General features: G+C 34.9%; 1 protein-coding gene across 2 annotated transcripts in view; it reads left to right on the top strand.

Moving 5' to 3' along the window:
• LOC137642766 (uncharacterized) overlaps positions 1–19228 on the top strand; it is a 122866-nt gene that overhangs the window by 83930 nt on the left and 19708 nt on the right. For both annotated transcript variants that reach the window (XM_068375610.1, XM_068375611.1), the window contains exons 14-20: positions 843–979; positions 2938–2972; positions 6157–6343; positions 8391–8552; positions 9748–9962; positions 15089–15178; positions 18268–18392. In XM_068375610.1, coding sequence (XP_068231711.1) covers positions 843–979; positions 2938–2972; positions 6157–6343; positions 8391–8552; positions 9748–9962; positions 15089–15178; positions 18268–18392 — 951 coding nt within the window. The remainder of the gene's footprint in view (positions 1–842; positions 980–2937; positions 2973–6156; positions 6344–8390; positions 8553–9747; positions 9963–15088; positions 15179–18267; positions 18393–19228) is intronic.

Below are 19228 nucleotides of genomic sequence, written 5' to 3' on the forward strand. Positions count from 1 at the left end.
GTGACACCCGGTGAAACCCTTCCCGGTTATTTTTGTACGGACCCACCCTTTCTTTGCCAAGCCATATGTTCTTGCAGAAGGATGACCTGGAGAGCGAGAGTAGTGGGTGTTGGTGGAGTAGACCAACTGTATTCTCTAGGGCCTGTCACAGCCCTCCCCTTTGATGAAGGGATTATCTAAATGGAAGACAGCCTGTGAATAGTGGTTTACACACGCCCTTGTTAAATACACGACACCAACAAGGTGTTCGCGCGAGGGTTGTAACCTCTGCATTCCATGCTTTTATCTTTCTCTAGTATATTTGGAAGATTGATATTGGAAAAGTGTAAAGAAGGACCCTTTTCACCGGGCGTCACAGGTCTCTCCCCAGAAATAGATTTTTCCTTCGTCAAAATCCCTTTATTTTGTGTTGGTTTACTTGGTGTTCATCAATATATTGAACTCCTTGGGATGAAGTTAAGTAATATGCAGAGAAAGTTTTTGTATCATTAGAAAAATGTAAGATTATATATATATATATATATATATATATATATATATATATATATATATATACACATATATATATATATATATATATATATAATATATATATATATATATATATATATATATATATATATATATGTATATATATATATATATATATATATATATATGTGTGTGTGTGTGTATTTCTCATACAGTACTGTATTAAGTATTTTATTGAAAACTTGGTAAACTGTTTTTGTAGTTTTGATAAAAACTTTTAGTGATTTGTCTTTGTATAATATATTAAGTGATGAGAATTATTTGCATTAATGTAGAAAAGCAGTGACTTATTATATTTAGGCTGTTTTCAGGAATGAAGTTTACCCAGTCGTATTGAAGAATCTTGAACCTGAAGCTAAAAATGTTAACGAGTACCTTGTGGACTCAGGATATGCCAAATCGAGCTCAAATTCTATGTTAAGTGGTACAACTCCAAAAAAAGCAGATGGTAAGTGAATTCTTCATGCATTATTATTATTATTGTTGTCATTATTATTATTATTATTATTATTATTATTTTTATTACAAGCTAAGCTACAACCCTAGTTGGAAGAGCAAGATGTTACAAGCCCAAGGGCTCCAACAGGGAAAAATAGTTCAGTGAGGAAAGGAAATAAGGATATAAAAACTACAAGAGAAGTTATAAAAATTAGAATAAAATATACTAAGAACAGTGACATTAAATTAGATCTTTCATATATAAACTATAAAAACTTAAAAAAAAACAGGATGAAGAGACTAAGATAGAACATCGTGCCTGAGTGTACCCTCAAACAAGAAAACTCTAATCAAAGAAAATGGAAGGCCATGGTACAGAGGCCATGGCGCTACCAAAGACTAAAGAATAATGGTTTGATTTTGGAGTATCCTTCTAGAAGAGCTGCTTATCATAGCTAAAGATTTTGGAGTATCCTTCTAGAAGTGCTGCTTATCATAGCTAAAGAGTCTTTTCTACCCTTACCAAGAAAAAAGGTAACCACTGAACAATTACGATGCAGTAGTTAACCCCTTGAGCGAAGAAGAATTTTTTGGTAATCTGTGTTGTCAGGTGTATGAGGACAGAGGAAAATGTGGAAAGAATAGGCCAGACTATTCAGTGTATGTGTAGGCAACGATAAAATGAGCCTTAACCAGAGATAAGGATCCCTTGTAGTACTGTCTGACCAGTCAAAGGACCCTAAATACAACTGGCCAATTTTTTAAAAGTAATTATTTCATTAAACCACTATGGGAACGTTGTGTAATGTCTCTTCTGCTATTGAAATATTAAGCTTTTCTTTGTTAGGAGATGTGGTCTTGCTGTCCACCTTCTATTAACTTTACTCCAGAATGCAACTATAGGGTTCCTCACCCCCATTTGCTTCTCAACACAAAATGGTCTTCCGGGTTCCGGCACGGGGTCACTTGCCCAAGTTTCCATAAATCAAATCAAGTAAAGGCATGAAATCTTTTTGGTTATGAACATTATGCCAGTTTTCCCTTTCTGAACAGGCTGACATAAGTCTCTATAGTTTATATATGAGAGATCTACCTTATAAAACTTCAATAATATAAGCCTAGTTCGTTCTATTTATTGATACATTCTTAGGCTGACACTTTTAAAAATAGATAAATATTGTCTTTATACCATATAATTGTAGACTGTCTTTTATGCCTATAGAGGACAGTATAGAGGGTTGGGAAAACCTGGAGTTAGTTAAGTGTTACAGGAGTATATGCAGCATTACTGTAATTTACTTTTAGTTTTTAGGCCTGAAAATTACTATTGATAACTAAAAAAGATCAAAATATGAAAAATATATAACTTATCTGCCCTCAGAAACCGGCGATATAAAGAGGAGGCCATGATATAGATTTATGTAGTCCCACGATTACTAAGCAAGCAATAGGTGAACAGCGATATGGCAAGCGGTTACTGTATTTTCAAATAAATATTAATGGTAGGATGGAGATCATTGATTCTGCTTCTCAGTTTGCAATTCCTGTTCCTGAGTTATGAAATTTCATTTGTAATTTGATATTATTTTTCCTTGTTTATGATCTCTCTTTTTTTTTCACTCCAAGATAACTTCCAAACTAATGCACAAATTTTAGTACATGGTTATGTCAAGATTTAATTAATATATACCAGATGGCTATAGTTTTCACAATGCACTGTGATTTCATGTTGAAAGTTTTATTTACCGGGTATTATCGTTTTTGGTATAACTTAGATACTTTGATATTTTAAACTTATAAGAAATTGGTTAATCTTTACTATTCATATTTATTTGCATTTGGTAAGTAATTACACATTTATTTGTTTTTTGCCTTAGTTATGTACTGTAGTTCTTAGAATTTTATTTGTACAAGCTTGAGTTGGTGGACACCAAAGTTTTGGTGACTAATTGATTTTACTATTTACAGATAAAGCCATGGAGGTCAAGACTTATGAAAATACTGTAAGTAACATTTTAGGCAGTTCGTACACTGCAGTATATGCATGATCTCTGCAGTCCTTACCCTTAGCTTCTCAAATTGATTATTTAAAATCATCACCAAATTAGGTGTTATAACTCAAGGTGCCACATCCCCTGCAGCCACTACAGCACCCTAAGCCCAGTAATCCTAATAAGATATCCATGTTTCTTTGAATGAGTTCCTAGAAAAACCCAACCTGCTGCTAATACACATTCTAATGAAAGATTCCTACAGAAATTGAGATATGTAGCAACACTTTTAATATCCTGAATCCTAAGTTTCAAGTGATGCATCTCACTTGGATCTGGTTATCTTAAAGTCCCTGTGAATGAAATTTTAACAAGAAAATGATCTAGTATATTTGGATAAAGGACGATTTGAAGTCGTAACCCTACAAAAACAAATTGGGAATTGTTCCCCTAATATTTTTTTTTAGTCTTGTCCAAATTAACACATCTCTTACAAGACAGAAATCTGTTCTTTGACACATGACCAGTTTTCTCTTCCAAAGAGGGATTGTGAAGAATGTAAGGCAAACCCTCTGCCTTAAAATTATTTTTAACTGATTTACGGTAAGTAAAAGGAGATAAAATCATCTTATTTTTTTCCAAGACTTACATTATGATATTATGTAGGCCATTAGTATATTTAGTTGATGCTGAATTTAATAGAAAAGTAATCTTAATTGTGAGATCTTCAACAGAGAAATCTTTCAAAGGTTCAAAGAGAGAGCCATTTACCTATTGTAATGCTACAAGGAGATTCCAATAGATTGTTCTACCAACCTGAGGTTTCTCAATATTAGATCTGAACACGTCCAAAATAATATCCGAAGCAGATAACGTAAGCCTAGATGCTTAAGTATAGAATTCAGTTAGTATCTATAAGTCCTTAATTGCTGAAATGAATGATTTCCTTTCCTAAGAAAGAAAAGGAAAAATTAGACACCATTGCCTAAACTAGTTTTGGTCATTGGAACATAAATTGATTCTTACTAATCAAAGTCAACATTCCATTCCCTTCGATACAAATATTTAGTGAACTGTCTCTAGAAATCTAAAAAAGGCCATCTAGAGGACTTGGAACCCTTTTTCTCAGAGAATGTGGTGGGCAGTTTCCCTGCTGTTACATTTGTGTATGAGTTTGGCTTTGTCGACTTTGAAACTGGTTGTCCGAGAAGATTGGTTTTGTATGGCAACCAGAGGCTGCCAATATGTAAATCACTCTCTTTCCAGGTAAAAAAGGGCAACTAGAGTCATCCTGATGTTTGCAGACACTCTGAACTTAGTTTTTCATAGCTTGAAAGATTGGAAAAGGAGGAAACATACAGATCCGACCAGCCCTATAACAGCATATACACCTTTCTTGCAAAAGTATCAGTCACAGGTGACCAAAATACTCCTATATATTGTTGAGCGATGTTGCAAATATGTCCACGTTTGGTCTTCCCCACCAATTCCAAATTTATGGACGTGTAACGGATGAGGATTAGTTTGAAGGCATCTACAGGGTATTTCCTTCTCATCTCAACCTCTAAGAGGTTTAGCCTTCATGAAATAAACAGAAGTAGAAGGATTATTCCCTCCAAATTCCTCCAAATTAATGCAGTAGGTCCCTAGCTTATGAACACAATATTTTACCAGTTTTGAGAAGGAAGCTATATGAACAGGTTTGAAAAGGAATAACAAATTTATCATTGAAATTTATTTTTTTGTGTATTTTACTAATTTTGTCTGAATGAGTAGGTAGTTCTCTTGGCAATATTATGGAAATGTTTTTTAGTTAGGCTACCTCCTTTGAAGCTATAAATTATGCAGATAAATGACTGAAATTTTATAAGTTTCAGTTAATAGTCTTGCAATTTTAAATAGAGAGAGTTGTTATATGAGCTATGTTTGTAGCGTCTGATATCATTAGGCTATTATATGGTGTCCATGTCATTTAATGTATATCAGCTCATCAAAAAAGCAGACCAAAAATATACAGCAAGTTTCAGTATTATCATATATCTACTAATAAATCCTCTTTAAACAAGAGAAACCAAAATTAGTTTGCAATTTTGCCTCCCCAGTCCTAGTGCTGAATAATATGGCTCACATTCCAAGAATCCATTCATTATATTGTGCATTTCCTGTAGGGGTGTAGCACTATCTATAGGCATTACTAAATAGCCTTTGTAGTATGCATTCAACCCCTAACTGCACCCTCTTTTTAGCCTTCAGCTTGACCTTGCCACTGGCTTCTGTTGTTCCACCTTGATGTCCAGCCTCTTTTAGCTTTTACTTTTTAGTGCAACAGTAGGCATTTCCCCCTAGTTGTACATTGGTACTGAATGGTATTCCCAGCCCAAGTGCTAGCTAGACCTTCTTTTTGTTTCTGCTTCTCCCATTCAGGGATCGTCTCAGCGTATCATGTCTCCATTTACTTCTATCTACTGACTCCTCTATCACACCAACTGCTCTCATATCTTTAATTAATGGATCCATGAATCTCCTCTTAGGCCTTCCTCTCCTCCTCCTACCTGGTGGCTTCATGCTTAGCATCCTCCTCCCTTCCCTTCATGTGCCAGAACCACCTTAGTCTTGCTTCCCTTGCTCTCTTTCCAAACTGATGGACATGTGTTCTTCCTCTAATGAATTTATTTCTGATCTTATCCTCCCTCATTACTCCCAGTGAGAACCTCAACATTTTAATTTCTGCAACTTTTGTTAATGCTTTTTATTTCTTGGTTATAGGTAAGGTCTCCAAACCATACACTGGTTTTATCACCACTTTATAGGCCTTCCCTTTCAGACTTGCTGGTATCTTATATCCTTTTGTTGCATAACCACTTGGTATTCTTCTCTTGCCATTCCACCCAGTTTGAATTCTCCTCCTCACTTTTCCCATCACACCCACCATGGCTTTGTATAGTTGATTCTAAATATTTAAACTCAATTTTTTTTTTTCAGTTCTATATCATCCAATCTTACTACCCAAGTGGTAAGCTGTATGTCCCAAATCCATAAATCCAAATGCAGTTGTTAACATGCTTTTACTACCTCAAAATCCTTTTAATGTTAAGAGCATTGGTCATGGGCTCATGAATGGTGTCTTATATTTAACTAGCTTGTACTCTGTTTTAGAACAATATGTATAGACTTTTTACTATTGTATGATTTTCAGATGAATTGGAATCCTATGGCAGAAGACTTTTTGGGAGAGGGAAATAGTCATGTTAATAATGAGTGCGCTGAAACGGTACTTTCTGGCATTAAGAATACAGATGAAACTAGGCTGTGCAAGTTTTTCAGAGAAGGGAAAAAGTGTCCCCGAGAAGCATGTCAGTGGGAACATGTGAGATACAGAGATGGTGAGTTTATATTTAGTCCTTGGAATTTGAATAATTTATTTATTTCTTTAAAGGCTAGAGGTTTGATTTTATAATAAGCGCCTAATGAAAAAATAGGCATTCAGCATATCTAGGACAACTTTCAATTGATCCTCTGAGAGGCAAGATAACTGTAACTATTGAAGGAGAAAATGGAAGAGGCATAAAAGGGCCTTTAATCTCCAATCCAGTTGTGCAAATAGAGAGCACCTGAGATGTGCATGTTGAAGGAAATCTTGAGCTCATGTGCAACAATAGCTTAAACCTCAGGGAACTAGAGACAGATGGGGGCTGGAGTGGAGAGGAAACAGAAATTGGTAAATGAGAGGAGGGGGAGGGAAACGGGGAAAGATTGGTAAGTGTAATTTTAATCATCAAAATGGTTTTTTGAGACTGATATTCATAATTTTTCTGCACCATTATTTAAACATTTTTTTTTCTTTTCTCTTTAATGTATGTCAAAGAAAAACTAAAAATAACATTACACGCTAAACTCCTATTCTGTAGATCACATACTCTACCTATATACCTAATGCATTTTAGAGAGAGGGTCAGGCTTAAGGCTATATATTTGGGTCCAAAACTAACCTAAACTAGATTATGATGCTGACACTCTGGAATTCTATTAACCATTCCAAACAAAAAAGACAATGATACCCTGCTCTTGTGAAGCATAGTAATCAGTACTGTGAACAATCAAAATCACAGTGAAACCAGAGGGCTGATAGAATGGTAGTTTACCATCCCATGGAAAGAAGCAAACTGGTAGGGTAAGCATGTTATCACTGTCACAGTATAGCCATCTTAGATGAGGTGTTAACCCATGGATGGACTATTTAGATATGAGAAAATTATGCATCCAATTTTTCATTTATTGATATTGGGTAATATTTATTGAAATAGTATAAGTTGCTACGGAAATTCTACAATATCCTTCCTATTTTCTCCTTTGAATTTTGTTGCAAAGCTATGCAAGCTATAATTTGTAAGCAAACAATAAAATATCCTCAAGTATATAATAAGAAAATTATATGACAACGAGAAAGTATAAAGACTATGAAAGCAAAATATATTAATATCCCTTGAAAATTAAATTTAAAAAAGGAAATAATGCATTATGGGAAAGATATGTTACTGCAACCTTATCCTCATTTATTTGATAATTTAATTGAAAAGCAATAGAAAAATTTTGTAGTAGACTAGATTATACAGTGTTAACAAGGAAATAATTGAATGAAGAAAAAATAAATACTCTAAACTTAGTAATTTGGAATTATTTACTCTAGTGAATGTGTAGTGGTTAAGCAATAAAAATGAAAGTGTAATCTTATCTGCACTGAGAAGTTTCTTATCTTTAGAAGTTTAGTAACAAAGCATGCCGATAGCTACTTGATTAGCACTCCATTAGAAAACAAAGATACAAAAAATAATATGAAGTAAAAGTAACAATTCCATAAATATATGACTCAAGAAAAATTAGAATATCTTAGTTACCCAGAAACTTGTGTGATCAAAGCTTTCTTAGTTAGTTATATGTTCTAGATGAGGGTTACTTGCTATAAAGAAACGCATGAAACTTACATTCGTGCATTGGTGAACACTTTTAGGTAATGGCACACCTTTCTGAACTGTATCACATATGTAAAATAAGAACCTTGTAATTTTGTATTAAACATCTTTTAAATTTTGTAATTATATCAAGTTGACATTTAGAAGTAGGCTTACTGTTATGCAAAATAACAGTTATGGGATGTAGCAGCATTGAAGATACTGTAATGTGATATTAGTGGAAAATATTGATCATGGTACTCCATAATAAAGGTCATAAAAAGGTTATGTATTCTACCAAGTAGATTTAAAAGATTTGTGAAAAGAAACATTTAGAGGCTTGCATAATTAGGCTGGGAGGAACATAGAGAGGAGACGTCCCCTTTTTTGTTTCATTTGTTTGATGTCGGCTACCCCCCAAAATTGGGGGAAGTGCCTTGGTATATGTATGTATGTATAATTAGTTATTCCATTCTTTTAGGTGTAACTACAGAGAGGCAGCCTGTCTTTTATATAAGTGCTGATAATTATGAATTACCACAAGTGGGAAGAGCTTTGGCAGCTATAGTAACGAATGTAGTGTCTCCATCCCAATTTTATGTATATTTTCCAAATGGAACAAGAGATCTTCGTGAACTATCAGGTAATGTATGTTTGTTCTTAGTAACTGATCTTTGGGAAGAGTTAGTTCTTCAAGATTATATTCATAATGAGAATTTTTTGGGGGAATAGTATTATAGTCTACCATCTTGTAAAGCATGCTTCCATAGATTAGAATGCTGTAGTTTTTTTTTTTAGATCTGACTTAAAAGTAGAGTAATGCTTTGTAATAATGACTTTTAGATTTGTTGCTTGAAAGTGCACTCATTTATAAAGATCAGAATAAATTATTTCTAGAACCTCTCAAGTAATTTCATTCTCAAGATAAATAATCTGTTCACATTTATATTTTTTTACTCATACTGTAAATTTGTAGGACTGAACTATTTTCTCGTTCTTTGTATGAAAGAAAAAAGATTGTAGCCTAAAGGAAAAATGTTACAATCCATGTGTTAAGAGTTTGAGCCCCACTCATGGCTGCATAGTTTCATAAATTCCCTGAGAGTAAAGGATTAGGGTTTAGGAGATCAGTAGGTCCACCTACTAAGTTATTGGCACCCATTGCCTAGCCCTAATTTTGGCAGAGAGGCACTTGGGTGCCAATCATGATTATACTTTATATGGTCAGTTTCTTGGACATAGTGCAAAAACTGCAGTGAACTTTCTTTGCCTATGCCACTCATGAGTGTCCTTTAAAACCTATACTAATCTATTTAATGTAAGAAGAATAGAGAAAGCTTTTAACCAATGGCAAACCCCTAGCGTGAAACAAGCTAAATTCAGTTCAAATGTGCTGCACAAACATAATTTCTGATCGTTTTGTTTTTCTTAACAAGCGTGGCTTCATACCTGGTCAAGCTGCGATGAAGGTGTCCCAGTATAACAAAGTTATACAGGATCCATTGTGATGGACCATAGTTTTGATTCCTAGTGAAATCTCAATTACAGAGTTGAAGTTGAACCACACTAAAACTAGTTACATTATGCAAAGGAAATCAAAGAGTATTTATTATATTGATATATGATTTAGGTAGGCTAATGAGGTAAAATTTTAATGCTCAATATGCTACTGAATAATAGAATGCCAGTGTAGATTGGGAGTACAATTTATAAAAATATTGTCATGTAAAAGATATTAATATATAACATACTTAGCAATATTATGTAAGCGACCATAATTTTTTTACTAAATAAGCAAATACATTCCTTGTATATATTATGAAAGACTTCCATTTCAGATTATCCCAACAATGTTGCTGACCAAGAGAATCTAGATAATTTAGTAGAGGCTATGCAAAAGCACTACAAATACTCTTTGCCAGAGCCAATTGCTTGTTTGCCAGGAGTAGGGGAACTGAAAATTGTTCATAGTATTCGGGATGGAAAGGAAGAGTATTGTCGGGCACGTGTCTTGGAAATACAGAGAGAAACCGATGCCACTACTATTCTAAAGGTGAGAAATTGTTTGCATTATGTGGTTTTAGTATTGTCGCATACAAACTTTTACATGAGACAAATAGTGTCTTGAGTATATTTGTCATAAGTTTTATATTTTGGCAGTGTTTATTAAGCTTGTTAGGTAAATATCTGGAAATTATATGCTGCAACTAAAAAGATTCAATAACTTATGCTGAAGTGTGCTTTCTGAACTCAAAAATCTGACAGTTTTAATACAAAGATTATAAAATGATTAGTCTATTTAAACTTTACAGATGTTATTTCATCTTGTAGTTTACTACAGGAATCCTGTACTTTGAGATGAATCTAATTTTTCATGTATGTTTTTAAAATTCTCTAACAAAAAGTGCCTTAGCTCCCTCTCTCGAGTAGACTAGATTTAAATGTCAGTGTGTTTAAATGCATGTTATTAATTTTGGAAGCTAGATAAGAAAACTAGAATGTTAATGATCAAGCAATTTCTATACTCACCGGGTGTTCCTATTACTTCTCGATGGAAGCTCTCTTATACCAAAGTTTACACCTATAAATAAAAAAGGTTCCAGTTTTCTTTCCTTCAAGTAGAATGAGATCTCTAATAAAATAATGAGACAATCTAGCAGGTACTGGTAATGAATCAATGGCTTGGGCAAGCCATGCTTCCTTTATCTTCAGTTTCGAAGTCAAAACTACTTCCTATTCTCTTGATATGAACATCAGGTGAGTGTATGAATAGCAAATTGAATGATTAAAATTTGATTTTTTGTATCTATGAACCTCCCCTAATCTTCATATTGCTGACTTCTACACACAGATGGAAGTGGGTCACCAGTGAGGGAAAGATACGAGTCATTTATAGCTGATAAATAATAAAAGTTATTAAACTTCTTGACTCCCCTGTAGTTTAGAAACTTGGTAATAATCTTTTCAAATTAAGCTTCGAAATATGATACTCCATATTGTTTCCCTTGATATTTCCTTATCCTCTAATTAACTTAATTTTCAGGCAAAATTGTTTTCTTTTGACAATTCATAATTTGCGTGTGAGAGCTATATTCTGCTTGAGAAGGGCTTGTGTTCAGTATGGATAGGATAGTTATGATTAGTTGGTGAGCATGACATATTCCTTGAAGGAGCAGTTGTCATTGTCATGCTGGTAATTAGTGATCACTCTTAATGCTGGAATGGCTTCTTCATCTTTACCAGTTTGACTGCTGGAGTTCATAATGAAGAGTTTCCAATGCATTATCATGAACTGTTTCTTAACATACCTAAGAATGCATTTCAGTGCTCATCAGTTATGTAATAGTGCTTGACTGCATCTTGACTTAAAACTGAATGTGGTTGTGCCTCCGGGTGTTTGAATGTCTTTGTTTACAGTTACTTGCACTTGATCTGCAGGTTAATATTTGACATCTGTTCTGATAAGTAGACATTTCTGAAAGCTTTATACTCCTCAGGATGTGTGGTCTGTAAAAGTGACATCTATGCACAATAAACTGATAAGTATTGGGCATACTGTAATTTATCATGTCATGTGCAAAAGCCTAGGCAATCAGCACTTTGATGGCATGCAAATAATGATCCAAATTGCATTGACATGTACAATCCAAGGATAATATCGTCAACCATGTCAATTTAAGGTACCTGATATGCAGATACATCACATATTGATTTGTGAAGATGATCAAGAAATTAAGACCACATTGTCTCAAGTTCTATAAAGCTCCAGGTTTCCAATAGCAGGCAGTATCTTCTAGATTGAGATCTGTGTTCAACTGCAATAGTATTTCTTGAACTTTCAGGTACTCATGTTTATCATCATCTTATGAAATTAACTATTACCAGATAAATCTCATTAATGCCTCATACGTAAGTTTGTAAACTCTTTCAACTCAGTTATAGTCTATTTCAAGAACTTCACCAACAGAACCTTATGCAACAATACTAGATCGAATACTTATGTAAACTAGTATCTTTAAACCTCTTGCTTAGAACAAAAAGAGCATTGCAAAAGGTATGAAATACCCCCATCCTGATTTTAACTGGCATATCTGATTCTCCAAGTAATTTATGACTTTCACAAAGACACCGATTCAGGATTTCAAAAGCTGTTTGTTCAATCTCTGAGGCATCTATTGCTGGGAGATATGAAAGAATTTTTTCTCTGATGGACTTTTTTTTCTTATTAAATCCAGTCCAACTCAGAATTTTTGTATTTCCTATATTTTTCAGTCTGCAAAGAATTTTTAAGTAGTTCATTCCATGTTCTGCAGCTTCAACTTCAACTGCTTTCTTATCCTTTGCTGTACATACAGGCTTTACAAAATTCTCCACTTATAACACCAGTTAAGAATCCTTTCAAATTACATGGAAAACTGTTAGAGTTGTTTCTAACATCACTGATGGTTTGACAATCAATGGAGATGGTACGGTAGTTATCTGTAATGATAAATGAATATAAGGTGATGCCTTGTGTTTGGTACAATTTATGTCACTTGTTTATATTTCATCATTTTCAATTACTGTAGTTTTTAAGAGTCTTGTTCTCGACAACCTTATCGGGCATTGTAACATTAGTAAGGACTGTACTTTATAACAGAATAATTTACAGCATTTTAAATCCTCTTGACTAGTTAAAAATGTTTTCATTTGAACAATTAATATATCAGGTAACTTTTTGTTCCTTATAAAAGCATACTGGTCTGTAAAAGCTTTACTTTCAGCCTTGTTTTAAACAACTTCAAAAATCGGCTTCAACCTTGCATGTTACTGTCAATTCTTGATTTTGTACAGTTTTCTGGGTTATTTTTTTCTTGGATGATTTATGATAATGGGCCTCTGCTATAAGAAGGTCTCATCTTGTTTTCGACTTCACATTTTCTCTCTCGTCAACCCTTAATTGGGAGGTTTTGATTCAAGTTTTTCAGAAGTTGATGTTCCTTAGAGAAATTTATCATTTCAACAATGTATAAAATCAGTCTTAATACACTGGTTGGGGCAGGCATTCTTTTTTATCTTGCTGTATCTCTGCTCCTTGGAGCTATTGTTTGACATATCAGCATATTTCTCTTTTAAGTTCTCCACATCTATTGTTAGTGTAAAATGGATCCTACAGTGCCTGTGGTACCATATAATAGGCTCCTCATGTCTTTGAAGACTTTCCTCAATTTACAGAATTACCCTTATAGTAACCATTCTATGGGTGCGAAAATATTTATATGGGAAAAATTGTATGATATCTCAACATGCTGTGCATAGTTGAAAAGTCCTCTTTCTAAGCTTAATTTTTTGCGTAAAAGAGCTTCTATTATGATTAATGCATTGTGACACAGGAAAGAAATACCCTCCAAGTCTTCAAAAAACTGCAAGTGATACCCAAGTAAAGACTGATATCTCAAGGAAGGCTAAGAGGTACATATTACTAACAGGCATTTTTTGAGACTTATGACGTACAGTACAATCCCCAACTATGCGAGGATGTGGTCAATCCACGGCTTCGCAGAACTGGAAAATCATAGGTTCAATACACACAAGGGGAATAATTCCATTAGGGCCCAGGCAAATGGCAACTTACCCAGTCAGAGTTTTTTTTACTACCCATTTTCAAATATGAAATTGTTCTTATGGATAAATAAAAGATTAAAAAGGTTTTAAAGTTTTAATAGCTTGAAAAATTTTTTAAATTACATCTGGGTTGGTGAAAATTCCCACATACAAACACTCCCACCAATGGTTACAAGTGTATTGTACAATAGAGCAATTTCCTACTGTCAAAAAAAAAAAAAAAAAAAAAATTTGAGTGAAATTTCCTCTATCCCTGCTCTGCCAAAAAACCTTCGAACTCCTCTGCAAAGAGTTCTATTGCCACAAAAAAAGCTTTGTTAACCATTTGAGGTTTCAGGGAGTAGCAAATCATGCATGTCTTCACTCCCATTAGACCTAACAAACTTGGTTAGGAGTGCCCCTCTCTCAGTTTGTTCTGTTTTTGGATGTGCAGATCTGAATATAATCTAAATGTTGGGTTGGCACAACAATCTCAGCCTTCTGAACCTTGCAAATCTGAAATGAAAAATTAAAAAGAAACATTAAAAATTGAACTTTAAAAATTGAAATTTAAATGACTGTTTTTAATGAAGTATAGATCAAATACACACACACACACACACTCTCTCTCTCTCTCTCTCTCTCTCTCTCTCTCTCTCTCTCTCTCTCTCTCTCTCTCTCTCTCTCTCTCTCTCACAAAAATTACAAACTACATGAAATGACAGTTCCTTTTAAAGTTTACATCAAATGATTCTCTCTCTTGTGTGACTCACAGACTTTGAACAACTTTGCAGATAGAAAAAAATTAATTTGAGAACTAGCGACCACATGAAAGGGGACTATCAATTCGATTGTGCATATTTTGGAACCATACTGTATGTTTTTCCATTAATCACTAAGCGATTTTCTTCCTAAATTGATAATGACCGAATCCGCTGGGGGTTTGGACTAACAAATAATGGTTACTGATGACTCAGTAGATAGACAAATATGCTCCCCCAAACCCCCCCATCCCTAGCTCAGAAGAATGGTGCGGTTGTAGACACTAATAGAAACTAGCAGGTTTGAGTGAGGCTCAAACTCTAGTCTCAGAATGCAAGATAGACATTTACAATAGGCTACCATAACTTTTACTATCCATTTTATTTTATTGATTGTATATAATTTGATTTTACATCTTGAATAAGCAAGTTTAATTTTAACATCTTGAATAAATATCTCTTGGAGTGGGATGCTTAATAATGAATTAATTAAAATTTTGTTTGCTATTTTCCATTTGTTCCTTATTGCGAATTACTATATTTGACATAATAAATAATATTCTTTGCATCAATGGTCCATGTAATTTTTGCTGGTTCGAGGAAAGGGCATTTTACTTTTACTTCAAGTATGATTCATCTCATGCTAACAGTCTTCCATGGGTATGGATTTTACACTGAAATAGTGCTATCCTGATTGGGTATAGATATTGCTCATCTATATTTATACTATTTTCTTGCATTGAATATAAAATAAAAAATAAATTATATTTAAATATTGTTCTGTCATTGTTTTATTAATATTATTTTATTTTAATTTGGGTCACCTCTATTCCAGGTTTTCCTAATTGATTATGGTGACATATTATGGGTGAAGGAGCACCAGTTCAGACCTGTAGTACCTCAGTTTACTCACTTGCCACCTCAGGTACTGTATATGTAACAATATGGAGTTCAGGACTGCAATTTATTTTGTAGATGAGTATGGTCATTTGAATCTGTTTGAAATTCCATCTAGTTAGTTCACATTTGCTCTTACATGAATACAAATCTGTGCCTTTCAAATAGGAAGAACTATGTTTGTGAATACAGTGATACCTCGCGACATGAAATTAATAGGTTCCGTAGTGGCTTTAGTACCGTGAATTTCTTATGTTGTGAGTCGCCTTTTACTTATGAATAGCCTAATTTGTTCCAGGCCTTACAAAAACACCACATTAAAGGATTATAAGAAGGATACACGCCACTAAACTCGAGGGAATACAGTACTGCACAATCATTTGGATCATTCAATAATAAATTAATCGTTGGTAACCTGTAAAAGAAATGCATAATAAGAGCAAACAGTAAAAATACACTAACAGAAATGTTGAACCTTACCTTTGGAATGAGGTGATATCCGAGAGGTAGGGAGGATGACACACGGCAGAAAACTTAAACACTTAACTTTACTAAACAGATTAATAAGTGGCAGAAAACATTAACACTTAATTTTAGGAAACTCATTAATAAATGGCAGGAAATATTAACACGTAACTTTATCGTAAACTTTAAATAATTTTTTTTTTTAATAACGTTTTGTTTTCTAAATATGATTACACTATTTATTTTTATCACTTCCACTTTTCTTTAATTTTTTATCACTTTTATCTTCCTCTTGGCTTGCTAGTACCAAAGGCCTCTTTAAAATAACTATCCAAGGAACCTTGTTTCTGCCTGCTTCTTAAAATGTTCCTGAAAAGATTCAGGCAAGCTTCATTTACATATTCAAGCGTATGGCCTGGGACAATTTTTTCTGGATGTGTCTTTTCGACAAAAGTCACCATTTTATGGTAGCAAGCTAGAGCCTCCTTAATTTCTGCCGTGGTCGTAGGATTTTCCTCCTCCCCCTCGCTGCTAGAGGACTGTTCCTGATCTTTGTTCAGTTGCATGACCTTCAACTCCTTCAGGTCATCCGTCGTAAGTTCCTCTTGTTGTTCCTCTATAAGCTCATTGATGTCGGCCTCATCAACTTAAAGACCCATGGACGTCCCGAGTGTAACGATCTTGACAGGTTCAGGATCGTCAACATTTTCGGAAATCGGCTTCGGCCTCAGCTTGGTCTGCGTGGAAACCCTCAAAATCTTGTGCAGAAATTACATCAGGCTCCAGTTTCTTCTACGCAGAGTTCAAGGTGGGCCTCGAAACCTCCTGCCAAGCTGTATTGATGATTTTGAGGCATGTTTCAATATCGAAATGTTCCTTCCAAAATTCACGAAGGAAGAGGTTTGTGCTCTCAGTGATTTCGAGTTTCTTGAAGTTGGAAATCACTTGCTGGTCCATGGGCTGGAGGAGAGGGGTGGTGTTAGGCGTAAGATAGAGAACTTTGATGAATGAATACTCTGCTAGGATATCTTCCTATAAGCTAGGAGGATGAGTAGGCGCATAGTTCATCACCAGCAGGCATTTCAGGGGAAGATACTTCTCTTCTAAATATTTTTTCACAGCCGGGCAGAAGCAAAGGTTTACCCACTCAGTGAACAAGGTTCTTGTTACCCAGGCTTTTGCATTAGCTTTCCACAACACCTGAAGCTTCTCCTTCATAACTTTGTGGGCCTTAAAGTCTCAGGTAGTCTCGGAGTGATACACCAGAAGGGGTTTTACCTTACAATCCCCACTGGCGTTTGCACTGAGTGCAAGGGTAAGCTTGTCCTTTGTAGGCTTATGCCCGGATAGCTTCTTTCCTTCTTCCGTAATGAATGTCCGAGGTTTTTTTTTTCCAGAAAAGCCCAGTTTTGTCGCAGTTGAAGACTTGCTGGGGACTGTAGCCTTCCCGGACAGTCAACTTGTTGAACGTCCGAACAAAGGCTTTGGCCGCTTTCATATCTGAGCTTGCAGCCTTTCCATAATGCATCCCCGAGAAGCCTTGAACTCTGGGGGTGCCTGCTTTGATGTCCCTTCTCTTGTGTCGGCTTCGGCCTCAGCACGCATGAGATCACCGAAAATGGCACTGGCCCTCTGGCAGATTATCGTTTCGGTGATCGTGTCTCCAGTGATTTCCTTGTCCTTAATCCAGACAAGCAGGAGTCTCTCCATCTCATCGTGGATGTGGCTCCTCTTGCTGGAGAAAACAGGAAAACAGTCATGCCCTTAGGTGTTGCTGCTTTGATGCCTTCCTTCTGTTTCCATATCGTAGATGAGTTTCATCTATATTCCCTTGCGATCACACTTAACTGCATGCCGGCCTCGTATTTTTTTATTATTTTCATCTTTGTCTCCATAGAAAACATCATCCTCTTCTTACTCTGCACATTGCACATCAGCAACTTTCTTGGGACCCATGACTAATAAGCTAACATAATATCGCAACACAATACAGGACAATATTCACAAAAGTGAAATCACAAACATAAAGTCAATGGGTGCGATAACGCTGCCAAAGCGAAATGGCTGAGGAACACCTATGTGTAGATGCATGATTGAATACAGTACAGTAGATGTTGACCAATAGGAGAACTGGATCTTATGGCAGTAACTAGCATTTGAGTAGGGAGAAAACCAATGAGAGAGTGGGAGCATGGTGGCTAGTTTAAGGGCTGGGGGCATGTGAATTTTAAAATCGGTCTTGGACACGTTCGGGTTTTCGTACCGTACCTTCTTTCCTTGCACAAAACATTTTTCGTGATACAAGTCGTAAAATTCTTCGCATCTCTTTTTGCAGTGAAAATTTCGTAAGAAGATATTTTTGTGTCGAGAGGTATCACTGTATGTTGTTTTTTATCTTTCTTGATAAGTCTTGAATTACATAAGTAAACAGTATCGTTAGTATAATATTTGAGATATCTTTCAATGCATTTGCTTGTTTAATTAACCATACCCCTTCTTTCCATAGCAAATAAAGGTGTTTTATAACATACACAGTATACTAGATGGTTGGTTTCCAGTACTGGATATCAAACTAGAGATTAAACTGATTTGTGATTAATTCAAGAAATGTTGCCTTTTGCTTTTGTAATACAAGTATTGTTTTCTTTATAGGCTGTTGAATGTTATTTAGAAAACCTAGAAAAGCCAGAAAAAGGCTGGGATGCCTCTGCTATTCTGCATCTGAAGAGGATGACTGAAAAGATTGACCTTGTTGCCATTGTGGAAAGTATTAATGAGTAAGTACTGGCATTTACTTTGGTCTTCTTGAATGTCATTAACACTTCACTGTTATATGCTAAATCAATGGTTGCATTTTTGTAGGTTTAAAGAGTACATTGGGTTGTTGTTACAGTCTGCCCTCGGTATTTGCAGATTTCATCTTCACTTTTCTGAGATTCATATAGTATTTTAATAAAGTTTTGAGGAATTGCATTTAGGACTGCTGTGTGCAACCCGACTTTTTCACCGTGCTTCATTTCGTTTTCCTTCCTACACAATGCAGTAATGAAAAGGAATCAAATATACATGACTACTCTATAGCTAACACTATTCACATAAAATATTTGCTAAATTTTAATAATAAAAATTATTAAAAGTTTCATATATACAGAATCTTTAAGTAATATTAAAAATTGATGAAAAATATAAATTTGCATTACAGTTGTCTTATAGATGCATTTCAAGTCGAGACTTAATAAAAGGGAGAATACTAACCCCTCTACTATATATTAGGGTGATTGATTATGTTATGAGCAAGGCAATCCAAGGAATGAATAATAACATTCAATGGAAAGACGACCAGATAATATTTGATAGTCTAATTTCCTGTACAATGGCTGAAATGCTGGAAATGATTGATAGGTTAGAACTGGAGGGGAGAAATGTTGGATTGGTGATCAACCTGAGAAAGACAGGGGTGATGCAGATTCATTGTTGATCAGGCTAACTATAACCAGCAATGGATCACAATTTACAGAAATTAAAAGAGTAGGGAGGACAGAACAAGCAATGCACATGCTAAAACCAGTTTGGAGTTCACAGCAAATTCTATATCTATATATATCTATCTATG

The sequence above is a fragment of the Palaemon carinicauda genome, chromosome 6 (genome assembly GCF_036898095.1).
Source record: "Palaemon carinicauda isolate YSFRI2023 chromosome 6, ASM3689809v2, whole genome shotgun sequence".
Taxonomy (NCBI): Eukaryota; Metazoa; Arthropoda; class Malacostraca; order Decapoda; family Palaemonidae; genus Palaemon; species Palaemon carinicauda.